The sequence below is a fragment of the Pipistrellus hanaki genome, assembly GCF_964339955.1.
Source record: "Pipistrellus hanaki genome assembly, chromosome: 11".
In the NCBI taxonomy this organism is placed as follows: Eukaryota; Metazoa; Chordata; class Mammalia; order Chiroptera; family Vespertilionidae; genus Pipistrellus; species Pipistrellus hanaki.
Window position 1 is genome coordinate 4,688,789 of NC_140513.1, and position 22,495 is coordinate 4,711,283.

The 22,495-nt window shown below is 57.1% G+C and overlaps 1 protein-coding gene across 1 annotated transcript in view; it reads left to right on the top strand.

Moving 5' to 3' along the window:
* Window positions 1–1,068: 1,068 nt before the first annotated feature.
* The window catches only part of EEIG1 (estrogen-induced osteoclastogenesis regulator 1), a 33,821-nt gene continuing 12,394 nt past the window's right edge, over window positions 1,069–22,495 (top strand). Inside the window, exon 1 of the mRNA XM_084899917.1 lies at window positions 1,069–2,136. Within this exon, the coding sequence (XP_084756043.1) occupies window positions 1,991–2,136 (146 nt within the window). The 5' untranslated portion in view covers window positions 1,069–1,990. The remainder of the gene's footprint in view (window positions 2,137–22,495) is intronic.

Sequence of the window (22,495 nt, forward strand, 5' to 3'; positions counted from 1 at the left end):
CTCTCTGGCCGCTGGGCCTCTGGAGGCTCCCCGGGCCTGGACCCTGTCTAAGCCAGCGCATGGGTGGCTTGGATTACTTTGTGTCAGAAGCCTTCTGAGTCCCCATCCCCACCACCCTGCCTTCACTGAGCACCCCCAGTTCCCTGAAAGCCCCCTATTACAATTCTCATCCGCCAGTTTGTCGCTGTCAGCTTCACCTGTCCTTGAACTTGGAGAGGATGGAGAGTGCAGGCCTACCAGACTCACTGCATTTGGGGACGGAATGAATGAACTGCAGTGTGTAGCAGGCCTGGGAGGTTCAAGGCTCCGGAAGCCGTCTCTGCACCCAGGGCAGTTAATCTAGTTGGCTTCTTTCTTATCTAGTCCATGATAAAAGGCTTTAGATAGCAGTTTGGGATGGGAGAAGCTCCAAACCAACCCCCCGCGAAGCATTTGCAGACACTTGTTTCCTCAGAGCGAGAACTGGAGAAAAGACGCTGTAAGACCAGCTTGATCTACCGTGTCTCCCCGAAAATAAGACATCCTCCGAAAATAAGACCTAGCGCATGGAAAGATAAGACATCTCCTGAAAATAAGACCTAGCGCAACTTTGGGAGAAAAAATTAATATAAGACACTGTCTTATTTTCGGGGAAACAGGATAGTCCCCCCACCTCTCTGGTGTGCTTTGGGTGAGGGGGGGGAGAATGGGACTTGCTATCTTCTGGGTCTAATTAAAGGATCAGCGAGCTCAGGTCGCGGGGGACACTAGCGGGGCCATTCTAGCCATAGTGTTCCTATTGCTTCTTCTCTTCATTGTTTCTTTTTTTCTTCGCTCCTGCCCTCCTCCTCACTCCGCCAGCCCCGGCTTCCCGCCCTGCGACCTCCCACCGCCTTCCCGCGGCCCCTCTCTCTTTTCGCTCCGCTCCGCCCAGACCGAGAAGGCGGGAGCCCAGCCTCGCGGTGCACCAATCCGAGAGCCCCGTTCCGTCTCTGCCTCCCTAAGTCCCGCCCCACGATGCCAACCACCAATCACGCTCCGCCGGACCGCCCAATCGCGGACGAGCTAGGCCGCCGGCGCCCCGCCCCCTCCCGCGCTGCCGGGGCTCCGCGGGCGGCGGAGCTGGGCCTCGGCATTCTCGCCGCCGCGGCGCCGCGCAGCCTGAGCTGTGAGAGGTCGCGGCGTCGGGAGCGCGGGCGCCGGCGCGGCTGCTCGCAGGGCGCTGTGTAGAGGCGGTGCCGCCGGCCGGCCGGAAGGGCGCCTCCGCTCCGCCGCGGGGCCCGCGGTGCGGGACCCAGGACCGAGAGGAGGCGGCACCCTCCCTGCCTGGGGCCGGGCCCAGGGGCGCCTGGAGGGGTCTCGCGCGGCCGGACGTTTCCAGCCCGGAGCGCCCCCAGCGCGCCTCCCGGAGAGGCCCCCCGAGAGCTCCCGGCCGCCCCCGGGGGTGCCCTCCACCTCCGCGGACTCACCTGCGCCGGCCGCCCGGCACCCCGGCGCGGGGGCGTGTGCAGCGCGGGCGCCTCCCCCGGCCGCCAGCGAGGCGGGGGCGGGTCCGCCCGCCGCCCTCGGCCTCCCGGGCCGCCCGCCGCCCTCAGTCTCACCGGTCCGCCCGCCTCGCTCAGCCGCGCGGCGTGAGCTCTTCGGGGACCGCGGGGTCGGGATGCTGCCCGCCAGCGCGGCCACCCGCCCGCCGCGCGCCGCCCCGGTCCTCGCTCCTCGGGCCATGCCCCGCGTCTCCCGTGCCGGTGCAGCCCCCGGCCCCGCCGAGCGCCGCCGAGCCCCAGCTCCCCGAGGCTGAGGCCGGCCGACCCGCCAACCGCACTGTCCGCCCGGACCCGGGCCCTCGGACTCCGCTCCCCGCCTGCCTGCCCGCCGCCTCCGCCACCCTCTGGGCGGGCTCCGGCCCTGGTGTGCTGAGGAGGGGGGTGTGGTGTAGGGAAAGGAATCCTGGGGATTTCTGGCTCGCCCCCTCTTTTTGGCCTTCGGGGCTGCAGACTCAGGGAACTCGCTCATGGCTTTCTTGATGAAGAAGAAGAAGTTCAAATTCCAGACCACGTTCACCCTGGAGGAGTTGACGGCGGTCCCCTTCGTGAACGGGGTCCTCTTCTGCAAGGTCCGGCTGCTGGATGGCGGGGATTTTGTCAGCTTGTCGTCCAGGTAAGGCGCTGGGGCGGCCTCGCCTGCAGGGGAGCGGGGTGGTAAGCCGTATCTAGTCACTTGGCGAGTGTGGGAGCGCCCCTTGGGGCCCAGAGAGTCCTGAAGGTTATGTGTGTCCTGGACAAGTTTGCACAGAGCAGGTAGGGCTGAGCGACCTAGGAGGTCTGGGCCTGAGGGATCTGACGGGGTGCCCGCACCCCCTGTGCAGGGAGTCTGTTTTCAGCCCTCTCTCGGGGCGTCCATGCAGCCTGCTGTATGTAGCTCCTCCATTCTGCAGACCTGCACAGAGCCCAGGGGTCTGTGCCATGAGAGGCCGAGATGGGGAGGCTGGTTCTGGCCACCTTGCACCCAGATGGCCACTCGGGCTGTCCCTCCGATCCAGAGCCCGGGGCAGCCACAGTTTCCCGGGCGCTCCCAGCTCTGGGAAGGCCAGCCCCCGGGGACCACCCCCTCCCCCGCTGGGGGGCGGCGGCTGGATTTTGACATGCGCAGCCCCCTCTGAGTGACAGTCCTGGTCTAGCTGCAGCCGGGGTGCTTTGCATTGCAAATGCCCTTGCCAAGGAGGCTGCAGCCCTCTCTGAAAGAGGTTTGACCAACTTTGGTTTTGCGTTTCCCCGTCCTGCAGGTGAGGGCAACTGCCGCTGGCTGGGTCGCATAGTCCTGGCCCACGGGGCGTGCCTGGGGGTGTGACAGAGAGGGGCTTGAGTCCTCGCTGTGTCACTCTCTGGGCCAGTACAGGTGTCTGAGTGTGGTGGAGACGGTTCAGCGGATAGACGGCGGTGCAGGGCCTGGCCCAGTGCCTAGGACCCCCTGGTTCCCTTCCCTGGGCTGTCCCTCGGCCCCTGGGGCCTCCTGTGGACCCGGTTAGCCGGAGCCGCACCACGGTTTGGAGGCCGGGTGCTCGTAAACAGAGGGAGAAACTGAGGCCCAGGAAAAGGAAGTCGGTGGCTGGCCGGACATGTCGGTAGGCAGTCGTCCGCGGCGGGGGAGCTTGGCTTGTTTGCAGACCTGTTGGATGTCTCTGGCGGTTGAATGATCTGTTGGGAGGAGAACCGGCGGCCTAACCCAGATTGAGGAATCTCTGGTGTGGACGGGGTGGGGTGCCTTTTTGGTGCGTGTGGGCCCACTCAGGCCTGGAGGCTGTCCAGCCTACGGGGAGCTGCTGATCTGAGGAATTCCGACTAGAGCTGCCCTTTGTTGAGGGGTGGGTAGTGGGTTGGGTGGTGGATATATGGTCGCAGGTGATCCCGGGGCCACCCACAGCCCCAGGCTTCAGGGAAGGGGCTGTGCTCATAGCTGGGGCCTGGGGGTGAATTGGGGCAAGTTACCTAACCTCCGTCATTCCGGCAACCGGCAGTCCTGGGTGCTCTGCTCTCCATTGTACTAGCACCTTTCACTTAGTTCTTGGATTACTCCATGGAATAGGGTGGAGATTGGGTTGGGGGTGGGACTGTAGATTATTATCCCCATTTTATTTATTGATTGATTTTAGAAAGAGAGAGAAACATTGTTGTGAGAGAAAAATATCAATTGGTTGCTACTCGAACGCTCCCCCACCAGGGATCCAACCCGAAACCTGGCTGGGAGGGGTGGGGAGGGGGGAGAGGGGTTAATGTGCCCTGACCAGGAATCGAACCTACCACCATTTGGTGTACGGACAACACTCCAACCAACTGAGCCACCCAGCCAGGGCTATTATCCCCATTTTATAGAGATGGAAACTAATGCTCAGAGAGGAAGTGATTTGCTTGAATTAATACAGCAGAGCCCAGATTCAAACTCAGGAGGTGCTTTTAACCATTATCTGTCCTGCCTTTGAGCCTCAGTTTCCTATTCTGTGAAGTGGGAGAGGTCACGCTCACCCCTGGGGTTGTGAGGGGGGATGGATAATGTACATGCCATGTCTAGCTCAGCAAATGGTTGCATCAGTTGTGTCTATGGCAGAGGGGCCCCTCCCTCACCCCTCCCAGGTCTTAGGGTGACCAGCTAGAGTCAGCAGGAGGCCTACCTGTGAACTGGGGGTCTTGGGTCCTCCTGAGGAACTGGTATTTAGTCCCAGGCTGAGGTCTCTCCTGGCCTGCTAGGCCCTGGGGCCACTGTCACCCTACCTGTTTGCCTTTCCATTGCTCTAAAACCTGCCCCCTCATCCGGGAAAATCTGGAAAGTTCCTGGTCTCAGCCCACAGCTGCTGGATTTCACCTCTGCCTTCCCTTCTTCCCTCCTGGCCGCAGGCCATGGATTCCCTGAACCGGGCCCAGCCCTCACAGCCTTTCCCAGCCTCACTGTGGGTGAAACCTGAGTGGAGCTGAGGGGGGAAGAGCTGACAGGGAGCCCCCCAAAGCTGGACTCCGGGTTCCTGTTTGCTGTTGCGAGGTGTGGCTGGAGGGAGCAGACATCAGGGTTGGGATCTGAGGCTGCTTTAGAGCTTTGGATTTTGCTCAGGAGATAGGGGTTTCTGGTGTTTTGTTTTGTTTTTTAATTAACCCCTCCACTCCAATCCCACCCACGCTGGTCTGTGAGCGAGAGCCCCATCTCATAGCCTACCCCTCCAAGGGACAGGCTCCAGCGTTTTGGAGTTGGGGTAGGGTTAGGGGTGATGAGTCTTGCTCAGTTCCTGGACCCAAATCCAGTAGCATACTTGCCTCAACCCCAGGGACCCCTCAGACAGCCCAGAGACCGGTGGCAGCCGCATGGTGGTGTCTGAGAGAAGCAGGCCCGAGGCCCCACCCATGCAGCACCCGCCTTCCTGGTTGGAGTGTTTTCCTATGTGCTGGGTGCCATAGCAACAGCCGGGTACACAGCTCGCGCCTGACCCATTTTGAGCAGGTAGAGCAGGTGGTTTGTCGCGCTGTTCCCAGCGTCATCTTTCCGACGCCTCCTTAGGAGCCATGGCCCTCACAGCGACCGTGTTTCTGAGCGCCCGTGCGGTGTGCCAGGTGCTGTGCTGAGAGGCACAGGCAGCTGCCAAGGTCCATTTGCAGAGTTTGGACCTTGGTACGCCCGGTAATCCTCTTGGCCATGCAGAGAGGCACCAAGGCCAGAGAGGTGAAGCCACATGCTGTAGGTCACTCGGCTGGTAATTTAATTGGGAAAAGAACCCTTTTAGCATTAGGATTTAAACCGCCTTTGGTTGTTCATTTACCGTATGCCAGGCACCTGCGGAGCACATCCAGCGCATGATCTTCAGGCCACCCCATGAGCTGATGAGGAAGCTGGGGCCAGGAGACCTAAAGTGACTGGCCCATGTCACCCAGCTGGGGAGTAGCAGGACTGTGGTTTACATTTGGGCGGATCCAGCTAGGAAGTCCTGTCTCGCCTTGGTGGCAAGAGGACTGTAGCAGCTCGGGCCCCATGTGATGTCCCCAGACCTTTGGAGAAGATGCTTTTCAGTGGGTTGGGGGTTCTAGGAAAATCCAGATGTGGATAATTTTGAGGCACTGAGCTAGATGCTGTGAGATGTGAGGAAATGGGGCCCTGGGGACATAGATGGGGCGGGACTGAAGTCGCTGCCATGGATTTGGAGCCAGGCACAGACTGGTATGGTGAGCATGTGCCAAGGACCCTGCCCCGAGGGAGGTCTTCTGAGCTGGTGCATCCAGATGGCATCTGGGCGGCTCTTCCAGGGTCCCCAGGGGTGGGGACTATGCAGCGGTCCCAGCCAAGTCTGGTGAGGCTGGAAGCAGTGGGTTGGGCTGTGGTCTCCTCAGAGTGGTCTGGGAGCCAGTTCCCAGCCTCAAGCTAGTCTGCCCTTCAGGCAGGCAGAATTCCAACCATCCTAAGGCCTGCTCCGTGCACGTGGCGGGTGGTATCAGGGAAAGGAGTGAGAGGGATGTACTTTACAGCAAGTCCTCTCTGGAGGAGACAGGCAGAGTGTCTCCTCAGCCAACACAAGAGGAAACTGAGGCCTGGGGCGGAGAAATGGCTTTTTTGGGTCACTTCATGGCAGGAGCTAAGGGCACCGCTGGGCGCATTCTGGTTTGGCCCTGACCTCTGTCCCCTGTGCCTCAGTACCCTTCTTGTATGAAGGGGACAGGCAGGGCCAGAAAGGGAGGAGGGCTCCTTTGCTCTGGACTCGGGTGCCAGGCTCCCCAAGAAGCAGACTGTGTGACTTGGGGAGACACCACCCCCCCTTCCCTTCTTTTTGGCAGCTTTGCACCTTCAGTTGTCTCCTCAGTGGGGTTCTATGTGGGAACCTGTTGAAAGAGGGCACGCCTGCTCCCAGCACCGGCACCGCCTTCCCGCCGTGGGCCGGGCTGTGAACCAGCTGGAATGGAGGCCTCAGAGGGATGCTTGAGATTTTTGGGGCATGAAGGAGGCCTCGGACAGGTCAGTTCTGCAGCTGGAGGCCAGTGCCCAGGTCTGGCCCAGCCAGGTCTTTGCACATACACCACAGGCTTGGCCGGCCTCCGATTCCCCAAGGCTCCCTCTCCCTCCCTCTTGGAAAAGGCTGCTGAACGCCGCTGCAATCTGCTAGTGGTCTGCAAACTGCCTGATATGCCTGCTCTCACGTACATCTTGGTGTGAAGGGACACGGTTTGTCCCTTGGGGTTGAGGGGGCTGGGATATGGAGGTGCTGTGGGATCCCAAGGAGGGCGGGGCCTTCATTTTCTGTCCCAGAGCAGGAGCACTGGAGACCGAGTGTGGAGAGGGAGGAAGAGGCATGTTTATTGAGCACCCCTTGGTGTCCTGTGGGACCAGACAGCCCCCTTCAATGAAACTCCCCGTGGAGTGGGAGCAGTGCATCCCAGAGACATCAGAGGCAGGTAGATCTGGGACAGGTCCTCCCCAGAATTCCATTCGATTCTGGTGGACCAATTGGGGAAGGCATTTGTTTGACACGTGCTGATTGGGCACCTGCCCCAGGCTGGACACAGCCTTGACTTCATGGAGCTCATGGTTTTATGATGGGGCACATCGTTGCAGTGGGAGGAGGGCACCCTGAGTAACTGGCTCTTAGGAGGAACCTGGGAGGAGAATTGGATTGGAGAGAGGTTGGGAAGAGCCTTTAGGGTCGAGGCCCTCGGCTACAAAGCACTCGGTCAGTGGTCTAGGCAAAGGGCTGGCATGGTAGGGGGCAAAGAGGGCAGAAGGGGCTGGGGTGAATAAAGATATTTGGGGGGCGGGGCTCGCTGGACGGTCCCTGACCTTGGGGACCTATCTAAGGGGCAAGGAAGCATGTGGCCGGGTTTGCCAATTAGGCTGCTGGCTCTCGGCTGCTGGTGGAGAAGATGGAAGGGAGAAGGCCTGACGTACTCAGGAAGGGACAGTGGAGCTGGCTGGGCAGTGGCAGGCAGAGTGCACAGGGGGGCTTCCTCTTCTTGGGGTGCTTGGCACCACATCTACCACTGACTTGGTAGATGCCGGAGATGGGAGTTCAGAGGGTGCACAGTAGCCGGGCTGTCTGTTGCCGCTTACAGTGCTCTAATAGTTTCTGTGACACAAAAATCCAGACTTTCGGTGTCTTTTAAATTGGGAAACCTGGCAGTTTTGGGCCCAAGGGGCTTTGCAGCTGCCTCCTCTGTGGCTGCCTGCTCTAGGCTTCTCCTGACCCCACTGCCTACCCTTAGATCCCTGACCATGGTCTGCCTCCTTCATTTTACTCGGGCCAGTCTGGTCCCTGTGGAAGGCCTTCCATGTGCAGTTGGGGAGGCAAAAGGTGGACCCCTTGGAGAGAAGTCCCGCTGGCAGGCACAGAGGCCACCCCTGCCAGCTAGGCGGTGGCACCAGGCCAGCTACTGGTTTCCCTTGGGGCCAGACCATGCCGCTGGCGCCCCTGTGAAGCCTGAAGCTACCCAGCCTGCGCCTGGCCTTGGTATCTGCTCCTTGGACCTGGCCTTCGCAGCCACCGGCCACAGCATTGCAGGTGCCAGCGTGGCAGCCCCTGTAATCTGCCCTGCAGCCTGGCACTGGCAGAGGCCTGACCCGAGGTGATCTGCCTCCGTGGAGCTCCCTGGGCCTGTCCGGGAAGTTCCTCAGGCCAGGGGTTCCTAGCAGCGGCCACACTGTGAGTCCGTGGGCGCTGTGTGCCTGTGGGCGGCCAGGGGCCCCGAGTGCCTTTGAACTCCGCTTGCTCAGTACCTGGAAGTCCTGACTTACATGCAGGAAGCTCTGCCTGGGCCTTGTGATTGCTACTAGTGTGCCTGTTCTTGGGCCTGAGGAATCCGGGGACTCAGTGTGTGGTGTCTGGTGACTGCCATGTGGCGAAACCTGTGGTCACTCGCCTGTTGCAGTCTAACGCCCATGGTAACCAGTACAGATTTAGCCTCAGCTCACCCAGACAGCCACAGAAAGGCTTGAGCCGGGAAGAGACATCAGATATGTGCAGAGAGAGACCCCGAACAAAGGTGCGGTGGGGGGAAGGGTATCTCTCTCATTGAGGGCCTTGCCTGGCAGGTGCTTTGGGCTGTGGGGATACCAGACCTGTCCCCGGGGCCCCTGATGTGCTCTGTCACTGAGGTCTGTGACCACGAGGTCGCAGCGTGCTATTGGTGGCCTTGGCCAGTGAGGCCTGAAGCTGCCCAGCCTGTGCCTGGCCTGGGTCTCTGCTCTGAGCTTTTGGCATCCTGGGCTTGGGACACATCTCAAGCGCAGGCTGGACCCACCTGTTGTGTCGTCTCCATCCAACCCCCCCTCCCAGACATCAACAGGTAGCAGCCAGCCACAGGCTCTCTAGTCAGATTATTCTAGCACTGGAGGAAGGAGCTCCAGTGGAGGACTTTCTGTGTATTCACTCAGGCAAAATGTTCCCATCCTCGCTCTGCTTTTCGCTGCCTGTGTGACCTTGGGCAAGAGACTTAGTCCCAAAGCCTCAGCCCAGCAGGGCTGCCAGTGCCTGCCTCCCAGTGTTCTTGGAGGTCACAGGGAGATAATGGCTGTCAGATGTCCAGCAGGGCTCCTGGCACATGGCAGAAGCACGGTGCTCACTGCAGTCCGCCCTCTGGTCCCTGGGCTGAACCGTGGCAATGGGCTGGATGGGGCACCTCAATTGCCCCTGCTTGTGGGCCAGGACTGACTGGGGTGTTGTGGGGAGAGGGTACTTCCCAAATGGGGCTCTCTCTGCCCTCGGGGGGGGGGGGGTCGGGCAGGTGAGGAGCAGGGGCTCATGCTGGAGTTCAGGGCCCCCGGTGGGGTCTGTTGGCACCCCTACCCTGCCCTGGGGGGCAAGGCTCTGAGCCAGTGCGAGCTGGAGTGTCCCCGCTGGGCGGGCTGGGCTGGGGGAGGCCTCTGCACATTCAGCTCTGGCACCCACTCTGGCAAGCAGAGGACAGCTCCCACATGAGGTGTGTGAGGGGGCAGGGGAGTGAGGGAGACAGACAAGGGTCCCTCAGGTGAGGGGAGGCCCCTGCCCTGTTGGCGCTCCCCTTGCCTCCACCACACCGTGTACTCCTATTCTGGCTTTCTCAGTAGCCTTGTCCTCAGGTTCCCTAGCCCCGTTTCACCTGGGAAGCCTTCCCTGGCTCCTTTGGCCTTGCACACTCACTGTAGGCCCTGTTTTGCAGGGCTGGGGCACTTTTTCCTTGGCACTGAACCACATGGGCACTGATGGTGCTGTGCTGTGTGCTGGCTACTGCCAGCTGCTGGGGTCCAGCCCCTCCCATTGGTGCCAGAGGTGTCAGTCTGTGTCAGGAGCAGCCCTCGCCTAAGTCCGAGGCAGCTGGGGCACCGCTGGGATGTGTTGGATGGACCATCTGTGGGTGATGGGGAGGAGGAGGGAGCTAGGCTGCCCCAGGCTCTGCAACTGGACCTTGGCAGCTGCCCTATGACTCTGTGACCATGGCCAGTGTCTTGTCCTCTCAGCCTTGTGTTCCTCCTCCAACAAACGGGGCGCGGGTACTCATCTAGAGGCAGGAAAGCTACTGAGATCAGGGCACCTGCTCCGCACAGGGCCAGGCACCTGCAGCTGAAAACAGACTGAACCTGCTGAGAGGTGCTGGGGAAGGATCTGGGGAGGGCGGAAGTCTGGGTCCTGTTCGCACGCAAGGCGCCCTCACCTCCCACCACTTCCTCCCTGACAGTGCTGGACTTGTCTGCAGACCCAGGCAGCACACCTGTAGCTCCCCCAGACCTCAGTCCCCAGGGGCAATTTCCTGAGCACCTCTGTATGTAGGGCCCTGTTCCTGGGGACACAGCCCTGCCCCAGCAAGTCCTCTCCCCAAGAAATGATGGGAGGCTTGGTCCCAGGATGAGCAGGTTAGAGGTTGGTAGGAGAAGAGCAGCCTAGGTCAGACAACGGCAAGAGTGCTGAGCAGGGAGAGCCAGTGGCCTGGGGGCTGGCCTGGGGGCCTGGAGTCCGGAAGGCCTTGGGAGGGGCTGGCACCTTATCTGAGGGCAGATATAGAAAGAAGTGAACCAGAATCAGATTTGTATTTTAGAACCATCAAGGGCAGCCAGGGGGTTGGTGACCCCTTGGGGCTCCAGGTGGTGGAAGGGAAGATGGCTGTCACTGAGATGGGTGGCTTCCCACCTCCGCCACCGTGGGACGATTACAAACAAAGCTGGCGCCTGCTGTGCCCGGTGGGCGTGAGCAAGCTGCTGCTCCTCACAGCAGGGCCCAGTGTCACCAACAACGTTAAGGAAAGGATGCTGGAGAGGAGAACGTGCTGTGGGTGCCATTTGCATAAAGTTCAGGAGCAGTCCCCTAAAACGCACCCGTCCTGGTACCAGTCAGGATGATGTCATCTTTGAGGGGGAGGCAGCCCTGTCTGGAAGGGGCCTCTAAGGCCTGTGAAGTCCTGCCTCGTGGGGGCTGGCTACCCGAGACCGTTTGACTATCTGCAAGCTGTGCAGCGACGCTGTCTGCACATGCCTGTGTCAGAAACGGCCGTGAGACGCCCACACCTGTGCTGGTGCCGGTGCCAACGTTCTCCAGACAAAAGTGAGAATCCTTCTTGGGTGCCCAGAGGCCTAGAGGAAGCCCGTGGGCCTTCCCAGAGTCTTCCTGGCAGGGCAGCCTAAACCATCAGACCTGTTTATGAGACCGTAAGTCATCTTGGCAGCTGCCAGCAGTCTTCTCTGGCTGGGGCTCTTCTGTCTCCTGCAAACCCTGCTGGGGCTGTTGGGCTGTGGAGCGTGGCCATTCAGAGAGGGCGGGCTCCGAGGCTGCCAGACCACAGGACCTGTCTGAGCCTTGCTCTCCTCATCTGCGAAATGGGGTAATAAGCTCCTTCTTGGTTCTTGGATTGAATGAGTTAACACCCATTATGTACCCAGCGTAGCCCTGGGCATAGTACGTGCTCAGTAACGGTTGGCAGAGGTTGGTATTAATCTAGGGCAATTGTTGGAGGGGATCCAGTGGTGGAAGCAGAAAGGAGGTCCATGTTCCTCCCTCTCTGCCTTTAACTGGTTCTCTTCTCTCTGCCCGTGCGTCACATTCAGCAGACATTTGTGATTAGAGCCAGGCTGCTGCCCTGCAGTGGGCCCAGTAATGGCCAGTTCGGCCATTGGTCTCTGACTTGGGGCCCATGAGCCGGGGACACCATCGGACACATCAGTTCTCAGGGAAGTGCTGAGCACGGCAGGGAGGGAGGCATCACCCTCTTCTGCCTGCCAGGGCCCTGACCCCGCACTTTGGGGATGGCCTTTGGATAGCTGGATACTCCCCTGATGCCAGGAGAAGGCCTGACCCTGGTCCCAGCACCTCTCAAGGGTTTCATGTCAGCTAATGAGGAATCAACATGGACCTGGGTGGGAATGGCCACACCCATTTTGGATGCAGGCAAGACAGAAGCCCAGGCTTAATCTGGATGTATTCCCAGTGTCCCCACTCAGGCCTGGCTTGTAGTAAGTGCTCAGTTTGTGTGTGTGTGGGGTGAGTGAATGACAGAAGCATGATCGGCCCAGAGTTGGTCTGTAAGTCTGCAGGAGAATCAGGTGTCCAAAGAGAAGGTGGAGCTTAGTAAGTCAGAGCCTCATGGTCCCACCTTACCCCGAGCCCTTCATCCTGTGGTTGGAATCTCGGGGGATGGCTGGAAAAACAGGCCTGAGTCTGTGCGGGCTCTGTGAGGTGTGACTCTGCCTGGTGATTTCCTGGTCACCTCTGAAGTTCCGGGAGCCATGGGGAGAGCTGTGTGGAGCAGTGGGAACACCGGGGGGTAGATCCAGATAGCAGTGACCCCGGACCCCTCAGACTCTGCAGAGAGCCAGAGGACATGCCTGATCCGGGCTGGGAGTGCAAGGAGGTCTAACGCAGCCCTGGTAGAGAGCAGGGCTGTGAAGGTCACTGAGTCATCAGATACTAACTGAGCACCTACTATGTGCTAGACCCCATCCTGCAGTAAGGAAACCAAGGCCTCTAGGACCCTGGTGCTCTGGGACACAGGAGCCTCGTTCCGTTTCCCACACACCTAAGACCAGGCCCAGAGAGGAAGCAGTTTGTCCAGCCGCAGTAGATGGGGGAGGTGCTTTCAGGAGAGGCTGTGGAGCTGGGAAGGGGCTCAGGAGCTCGGGGACATCCCGTGACTTGCTTGAGTCTAGCTGTTTGAGGAACTGGGCTCTGGGAATATGGATCCTCCCTTTGATCTCTTCCTTCTTGGGATGATTCAAACAGCACCAGGCATGAGTCAGCCAGGAGCGGCACCGGCACACCTAGGCCACCTGTTAGTCCACCTTCTGGACGTCCCAGCAGGTTCAAGGCCTGGGGAAACGTCCTGATCCAGGTCCTGGGGTGGGAAATGGGGGCTCTGTCAGGGCCTGGCACACCTGGCTTCCTGCTGGACCACCTGTCCCAGGGTCCCTGCTGACGGTGGTGGCCATGTGCCCACCCAGCACGAGTCCCCTTTGGCATTCGCCTGGCCCCGTTCTCCCATTAGCCTCTCATCAGCCCCATGAGAGAGGGCAGCACAGTGACTGAGGCAGAGAGGACAAGTGTCCAGTGGTGCAGAGACTGGCCGTGGCCCCCGACCTCTGTTTCCCGCACACACGATTTGTGAGGAGGCCTGCTGGGCGTCTCAGGGGCTCAGGAAGGGCAGTTCCCTGAGGACAGCCAACCCCAAGCTCTGTGTTTTCTCTGGTCGTGTGTCCTGGGGGAGGAAACTGTTGCCACAGCTCAGCTGTGTCCCTTTGAATTTCTACCCTCCAGCCTGCCCCATCTCTGGCATGGGGCCCAGTTTGAGATTCTGGGGTCAGACAGCGATGGGTTCAGGTTATAGCCTTTTCCAACCAGACCTGGGGCAGGTGGCTTCTGCTCTCTGGGCCTCAGTTTCCCTGCTTATGACCTGGAGATGATGGTACCTACCTTCCAGGGTTGGATTCTGGATACCAGGGGGTCAGGCAGGGAGAACTTCCACAGGAGCATTTTCCCATTTCTCCCTCCGGTCCTGGATTGACTTGGCTTGGATTTGGCCAAGAGCCATATCCGTGACCGTGCCCTTTGACCCAACCACCGCCCCTCCTTTAGCGTAAGCCTGCTCTCAGGGCTGCCTCTTCCCTGGTATTGAGACGCATGGTGAAGGGTCAGCTCACAGAGCACAAAACCATTGATGCCACAGGCCCCTGAGAATGGCTCTGTGTCTGGGTGCATTTTCCCAGCCATCCTGCAGGGCGGGGGAGGGTGCACATCTCCCCTCGCCTCCTGGGTTGACCTGTGGATTCCCCGAGTCTCAGTTTGCTCATCTACGAAGTGGGGATGGCTGTGCCTGCAGGGAGTTAACGCTTCGGCAGCACCTGGCTCCCGGGAGGGTGCCTGGGAAACAGGCGCCAGGCTGGCCACGTGACGTGGGGGTGGGCTTCGCCGGGAGCTTGGGATGCACCAGCACTTGGCACAGCCAGCAGCTTGCTCTGGTTCTCTTCAAAGGCCTGCTCTGCTCTTGGGCTGGGAGAGCAAGAGGGGTTCCCGTGGTCACCGAGTCAGAAGGGCACCCATGCGTTCTGCTGGGTGGTGGGAAGCCGCCTCCTAGCCTGATTGGGTGCAGAAGGCAGAGCAGGGAGGCGGTGTGCCTGTGTCTGTGGAACAGGAAGCTGGCACCTGCCCTCCCTGGGGTTTTTGATCCATCTCAGTTTCTGGGCTGGTGAACTGCAGGATTTGAACCCCTGTGCATATCACTCTAGAATCCTTCCTGCTTATCTTGATGCTTCCCCACCAAGCCCGAGCGATCTGAAGTGCTCAGTGTGCTGTCCACTGTGTCCTTCTCAGGTCACTTGCTGCCTCTAGCCTTTCCTCCCAGCCCACCTGCCAACCCCCTGGCCACCCTCAGGCCTCACATTTTTGACAGAACAGAGAAGGGTCTTGGGGCGCCAGGCGGCTCCTTCAGTCTCCAGCACAAGCGGCTCGGCTTCGAGGAACGTCTTGCTGCCTCATGGTGTTGCAGGAGGGGGTGCTGGCTGGCTGTGTCAGAGCTGCAACAAGCTGCTTCCCCTGCACACGGCCCTGAATTCCTGGCAGGAGCCAGACACTGCCGGGCTGCCACGTTGGCCACGTCGCCAGCTGAGGCTGCCCTGCCCCGCGGCCCCTGGATGGACGCCTGGGCTGGTCCCCTGGCGGGCCCCTCCCCAGGCGGCCGTGCTCGCCTCTCTTCGGGGAAGCACAGGCAGATGTTGTCAATTTAAATTGTTTCCTTATTAGAATCCTGCCTTTCCATGGCTGAGTTTTTTCAGCCGGGAACTCTGATTGCATCATCAGGACCCCTCCCTTCTCTAGGAACCTGGCCGAGGACTGGAGATCACAGAGTGGCGGGGGTGGGGGTGCGGGCTGGATGCTGTGGCAGTCCCCCAGGGCCCACCAGCCGGGAGGAGGGACTCCTGATGCAGCCTCGTTCTGGTTACCTCTCATTACAGGGGCCGGATGGGAGGAAGCAGGGTGCCTTCTCAGGAGCCCAGAGCACAGCTGGGGCTGGAGTCCCTGGGGTCCTACTCAGTCCTGGTGCCAGCCCCTGCTTCCATCACCTGGGAGCTTGTTTAGTCAAAGGCCTGCTTCGCTGGTCCCCAACAGGGGGTGATTCTGCCGCCACCCCTCCCCAGGGGAACACCGGCGATGTCTGAGACATGTTTGGTTGTCACAGCTGGCAGGTGCTGCTAAACATCCCGCAATGCATAGGGCACCCCTGGAAAAACAAACAGAATTATCTGGTTCAAAACGTCACGGGTGCCCAGGTTGAGAAATGCCAAAAAGGTTGATCTCCCTTTCTGGCCTTGGTGACAAGGCAGACATGCAGAGAGTCCTTGTAGCCGGGCAGCGGGGGAGGTGGAGTGCCAAGTGTGGGTGTGGGGCCTCCCTGTAGCCTGTGTCCTGGGCTGTCCCACTGGGTCCCCGGCCCCTGACCGCTGCTGCCATGCTGAGCCTGTGCTCCCGTGTGAACTCCAGGGCGGGGCCCTGAATGGTGCCTGTCTGCGGGCGTGGCAGCCGTGGCCAGGAGGCGGCTCCCGCTGGACTGACCCGTGTCACCTGCATGATGGAGCCAGTGCCCAGTTTGTGGGTGCGGAATAGAGGTCCGGGTCTGGGGCCGTGGGTGCTCCGGGGAGCTCTGGCCTGAGGATGCTGGTCTGTGGGTGCTCTGCTCTATTTCAGGACAGCCTAGAAATAGCTGAATGCTGCTGCTGTGATGGCCACCGCGGTGGAGGGTGGAGGGCTCACCCTGCCTCTGGTGTTTGGATGTCTAATTGTATATCTTAAAGCTGAAAACGAGACTCCCCTGAAGCTGCCCCGAAAACCTGTAATTACCTGTCGCTGGCAGGCGCCCGGAGCTGGAGGCTCAGGCCCTGGAGCCCCGGGCTAGGGAGTGTCCGGCCTCCTCCATCTCTTCCCCGGGGGGACCCGGTGCTGCCCAGAGGGCAGGGCCAGGTGGGCCCGGTCCTGGGCTCAGGCAGGTGGAGGTTCAAATTTCTTTTGCTTTTGACCAGCCCTTCTAACCTCACAACCTCTTTTCATCTTTTAACTTAAATGTCACTCAGAAACAGTTTTTAGACAGAAATGCAGCCCCTCACCCCAGCCTAACCTTGCACTGCTTCCGTGGTCTGTGCTGCTCTGCGAGTGGGTCCCCTCCGTGGCTTTTTGGCCTCTGACCTCATTGCCATCAGAGGACTCCAAGAGGAGTGGATTCCCCCCAGGCATGCTTCGAGAAAAAGTCACAACTGATATTTCCAGCTCAGAAAGGGTCCAACACTCCCCCCCTCCCCCTCTGTCTCCTCATTCTCCTCTGTTCTTCCTGACCTGCCTGCACACAGGTGGACGCTGGGGTTCAAGCACCTTCATATGGCCACTTTGTAAGCTTGGGCCAAGATTCCCTCTCCAACCCCACTTCACACACACACACACACACACACACACACCTCCCTCTCCAACCCCACTTTACACACACACACACACACACACACCTCCCTCTCCAACCCCACTTCACACATACATACACACACACACACACACACACACACCTCCCTCTCCAACCCCACTTCACACATACATACACACACACACACACACCTCCCTCTCCAACCCCACTTTACACACACACACACACACACACCTCCCTCTCCAACCCCACTTTACACACACACACACACACACACCCTTCACTGCTCCAGCCACACTTTACACACACACACACACCTCCCTCTCCAACCCCACTTCACACACACACACACACACACACACACCCCTCACTGCTCCAGCCACACTGGCCTCCTGGGCTTTCTGAGCACCTCAGGCATGTGCTCACCTCAGGGCCTTTGCACCTTCTGTTCCTCATGCCTGGAGGGCTCTTCCCAGTTATCTGCACGGGCCACTCCCCCTCCTCCAGCTCTGTGCTCACCTTCCCAGTAACGCCTCCCCTGACCACCTCTTCCTCACTCAGCCCACACCTGGACACAGCCTGCCTCCTTCCCTGCTCCTCGTCCTTAACGGCACTTTCACCATCTGAGGTGTGCTCGCCTCGTTTTGTCTATCTCTTACCCACTGCCGGACTACAAGCCCCCTGCAGGCAGGCATTTCTGTCTGTTGTGGTTACTGTGTAAGTCGCTAGGGCCTTCGGCAGTGCCGGGCACTTAGTAAGTGCTTAATAAGAGGTCTTTCAGAGACTTGAGTCTCTGAGATTTCCTCAAACCTGGCCTGGCCAGCTCTCACCCCGGGCTCATGGCCACCTGTTTGATATCCTCATGCCCCCCCCCCTTTTTTTTTAATGAACATCTGCCCCCCACCCCTGTTCCTCCCTTCTCATTATCCCTGTCCTGTGCCTGGGACCCCGTGCCGCGCACTGGGTGTGCACTGAGGGGCCCTGAGGAGGCGGCAGGGCTGAGTCCTGGCTGTGCCATCTCTGGCGCACAGATGGGCCCGGGGCTGAGACCACACTCCGCTCACGGCTCTGAGTCACTCAGCCTTCCCGAGCCCCACTTTCCCCGTCTGTACAGGGAACCAGGGTAGCACCCAGCTTTCAGTGCTGAAGAGTTCCAGTGGCTCACAGTAGGCCTTGGGAAACGGCCACCATTGGGGCATGTGTGTTGTCCTTGCTGTGACCTCCTGGGGGAGGCCCAGGAAGGGTGGGAGCTCTTCCCTGGGGAGTGTGGCATTTAACGGTGTGTTTGAGCCCCGTGGAAACAAGAGGGGGGCCGGCACCCGATCCGGTGAGCCCTGCCCGGGAGACGGAAGACGCTGTCACCTGAGCCGGGAGGGCCCCACGCGCCTTTCTCTGGCCGGGCTGCCGGGAACCGCTGGGGCCCAGGCCTCCTGGCTGGTGCTCCTTGGCAGGCTCACAGAGGGGAAGGGAGAGGGAGCCCACAGTGTGGTATCAGTTTTTGTTCCAGACACTAATCCCCAATTCCTCCGGGTGTCCCAACACGCCCAGCACTGAGCTTCCTCTCCAGGTCTCCAGCTGCGTCCAGCTCCTGGGCTGGGTCCCGCAGAGGGGGAGGGAGGACATCTGAGGGTCCATGTGGGAGCTGTAGCCCCAGCTGCCCCCCCTTTTAGACTGGGGACTTCGGCTGCTTGGGAAGTGTTCCCACTTTCTGCCCTTCTACCGCTCCATCAGGGCTGCTCGGGCCGAAAGCCAGACTCCGTAGTGGCAAGACAGAAGCGCTGTCAGAATAAGGTCCAGAGTCCTCACCATGGCCCTCCGGGGCCTGACCTCTGCTCCCTTGCCAGCCTCATCCCCTCTGTCCTCCTCCCCCGTCCATGAGCTGCAGACCTCTGTGCCAAGCATGTGTCTGCTCAGGGCCTTTGCACTTGGAGTTCACGCTTCTGGACAGCTCTTCCCCAGTGTTTGCTTAGCCCTCAGCCTCATTTCACTCCAGGCCTTGCTTAGAAGTCACTGCCTTAAGGGCTTTCCCTAACTATGCACGTGACATAGCAGCCCCCACCTTCTCACCTCTACCCAGCACTCCCCACCCACACCCCTTCCCTGATCTGTCTTCTCTATTTTTCTCTCTTGATCTGACTTATGGGTGGGTTTTTGGTGTGTGTGTGTGTGTGTGTGTGTGTGTGTTTGCATCAGTTTTTTTTTAAGAGGTCATTCACATGCCACATAATCCCCCCATTTAAAGTGGGCAGTTTAGTGATTTTTGTATATTCTGAGTAGTGTGACCATCAGCACAGTCAATTTTAGAACATTTCGTCACCCCAAAAGAAACCCCATACCCATAGCAGTTATTCCCCATTTCTCCCTATTGTCCCATCTCCTAATCTTTCTATCTCTTATGGATTTGCCTATTCTCGACATTTCATGTAAATGGAGTCATATAATACACAGTTCATTATGACTGGCTTCTTTCACTGAGCATAATGTTTACAAGGCTAATTTACATTGTAGCATGTAAAGCGATTTTATTACGGAACAAGATTCCAATATATATATATCCATTCCTCAGTTGATGGACATTTGGGTTGCTTTTAATTTCTTGGCTATTATGAATAATGTTGCTGTGTACAAGTTTTTTTTTTTTTTTTTTAAAGTATATTTTATTGATTTTTTACAGAGAGGAAGGGAGAGAGATAGAGAGCTAGAAACGTCGATGAGAGAGAAACATCGACCAGCTGCCTCTTACACACCCCACACCGGGGATGTGCCCTCAACCAATGTACATGCCCTTGACCGGAATCGAACCCTGGACCTTTCAGTCCGCAGACCGACGCTCTACCACTGAGCCAAACTGGTTTCGGCCATGTACAAGTTTTTATGTGGATGTAGGTTTTCATTTCTCTTGGATAGATACCTAGGAGTAAAATTGCTGGGTCACATGGTAACTCCATATTTAACCTTTTGAAGATCTGCCGAACTGTTTTTCCAAAGTGGTTACACCACTTTACATTCCTACCAGCGTATATGAGGGTTCCAGTTGCTTACACTCTTGCTGGCACTTCACTTGTTATTATCTGCTGATGATAGCCATCCTAGTGGGTGTGAAGTGGTAGCTCATTATAGTTTTGATTTGTGTTTCCCGGATGAGTAATGATACTGGGCACCTTCTCATGTGCTTATTTATTGGCCATTTGTATATCGTCTCTGGAGAAAGGTCTATTCCGATCCTTTGCCCATTTTCTAATTGGGCTTTTGTCTTTTTATTGAGTTGTAAGTCAGTCCTCTTTATATATTTTGGTTACAAGTCCTTTATCATTCATTTGATTTGTAAATATTTTCCTTCAAACCGTGGGTTGTCTTTTTACTTTCTTGATGCTGTTCTTTGAATCACAAACATTTTTAAAAATATATTTTATTGATATTTTACAGAGAGGGATAGAGAGTTAGAAACACTGATGAGAGAGAAAATTGATCAGCTGCCTCCTGCACATCTCCTCCTGGGGATGTGCCTGCAACTAAGGTACATGCCCTTGACCGGAATCAAACCTGGGACCCTTCAGTCTGCAGGCCAACGCTCTATCCACTGAGCCAGACCAGTTAGGGCGAATCACAAACATTTTTAATTTTGTGAGTTTAATTTTGATGAAGTTATTAATTTTGATGAAGTTCAATACATTTATATCTTTCTTTTGTCACTTGTATTTTTGATGTCATAACTAAGAAACAGTTGCCTAATCCCACATCACAAAGCATTGCCCCTGTGTTTTTGTCTAAGAATTTTATAGTTTCAGCTCTTAAACACAGGTCTTTGATTGACTTTGAGCTAGTTATTTTACATGGTTTGAGAAAGGGATCCTCTTTTGCATATGATATCCAGTTGTCCCAGATAAAGACTGTTCCCCACCACAGGCACCTTTGTTGTAATAGTTGACCATAAATGTGAAAGTTTATTTTTAGACTTTCAATTCTATCCTATCGACCTGTGTGTCTGTCCTTATGCCACAGCCACGCTGTCTTAATTATTGTTGCTTTGTAAAAGTTTTGCAGTTCACACATATGAATTCCTTAATTATGTCCTACTTTTTCTAGATTGTTTTAACTATTCTGGTCTTTTGATTTTTCAATGTTTAGGCTCAACTTGTCAAAATTCTACAAAGACAACAGTTGAGATTTTGATAATGATTATGTTGAATTTTTAAATCAATTTGGGAGTATTGGTGTCTTAACAATGTTAAACCTTTTGATCCATGATGGCAGGATGTCTTTTCATTTATTTAGATTTTTTTGGTCCCCTTTACTCTTTACTACCCCCCTCCTTCTGGTAAACACCACACTGATCTCTCTCTGTGTCTTTGAGTTTCAGTTTTATATCCCACTCATGAGTGAGATCAGATTGTTCTTAGCTTTTTTTTTTTTTTTTTAATATATTTTATTGATTTTTTACAGAGAGGAAGGGAGAGAGATAGAGAGCCAGAAACGTCAATGAGAGAGAAACATTGACCAGCCGCCTCCTGCACACCCCCTACCGGGGATGTGCCCGCAACCAATGTACATGCCCTTGACCGGAATCAAACCCGGACCTCTGAGTCCGCAGACCAACGCTCTACCACTGAGCCAAACCGGTTTCGGCTGTTCTTAGCATTTTCTGACTGACTTATTTTACTTAGCATAACATTCTCAAGGTGCATTCCTGTTGTCGCAATGGCAGTATTTCATCCCTGAGGAGCCGCCATCCTGTTTGCCATAGTGGCTGTACCAGTTTACATCCCCACCAGCAGTGAATGAGGGCTTCCTTTTCTCCACAACCTCGCCAACACTTATTTCCTGTCGTGTTGATTGTAGCCATTCAAACAGGTGTGAGGTGGTATCTCATAGTTTTGATTTACATTTTCCTAATGGCTAGTGAAGTTGAACATCTCTTCACATATCTGATGGCCGTTTGTATGTCTTCTTGGGAGAGGCCATCTGTCTATTTTCTAACTGGGTTGTTTGTTTGGTATTGAGTTGTATGAGTTCTGTATATTTTTTGGATATTAACCCCTTGTCTGAAGCTACTTTTTGCAAATATGTCCCATTTGGTTGGTAGCCTTTTTATTTTGTTGTCTGTTTCTTCTCTGTACAAAAGCTTTTTCGTTTGATATGGTCCCACTCATTTATTTTTGCCTTTACTTCCCCTGTGTTTGGGGTCATAGGGTCAAATTCATAAAATGTTCTCTATGACCAAAGTCCATAGTTTTGTTCTATGTAATTTATTGTTTCAGATCTTATATTTAGGTCTTCGTTTCATTTTGAATTAATTTTTGTACTGGGCTGGAGCATTCTGGTGACTGAGTCTCTCTAGATCCCGAGTGCCTTCACCAGATAACACACATCTCATGGACACACACACACACCCGGCTCACATCACTGAATGCTCCCAGGTGCCCACGAGTGAGCGGCTGGTGCACCTGTTTACTAATGAGGGTGGAGAGGTCGAGTCCCAGCTGAGTTGCTCAGAGAGTGAGGGCTGTGCCCCAAGACTGCTTGCCCTGAGTCCTGTTGCCCCGGTCACAGACCTGGCCGGATGTGGGACAAGCCTTGGCCTGTCCTCAGAGCAGGGAGCCCCGCACAGAAGCTCTGCTCAGGCCTGCATCAGCCTGGAGACCTGAGTACGTCTGCTTCTCACGCAGTCTGTCCCTGCAGCCTGGAACTGTCTCCCCACTGGCTGCGCCTCATTCTGCAGCTGGGTGTGAGCTTGAATGTCACCTCCCTGCAGCCAGTCACCTTCCCTAGTCGCCCTCCCCCTCTCCGGTGACACTGAGTCATCACTGGCAGGTGTCGGTCTGTAAGTCCACTGCGGGGCCAGTCCCTGCCAGGCTTTGCGGCTCCGTGGCCCATGGCTCTGCAGTCGGACTGTCCTGGGTTTGAATCCTGCTTCATCAGTCCCTGGGGGTGTGACCTGGGCGGTCTGTTGCCTCAGTGCCCTCAGCTGCAGGGTGGGGGGTGGCATAGAGCCTGCCTTCCGAGGTTGCAGCATCCTGCACCCAGCCTCCACCCCCGGGCCCCAGCCTGGCAGTGCCCTGACTCCTCGGGACCCGGGCGTGGTGCGGTCACTTCCTCACTGTCCCTCGGCCACTCCTGTTAGGTGGGATGCGGCTGGA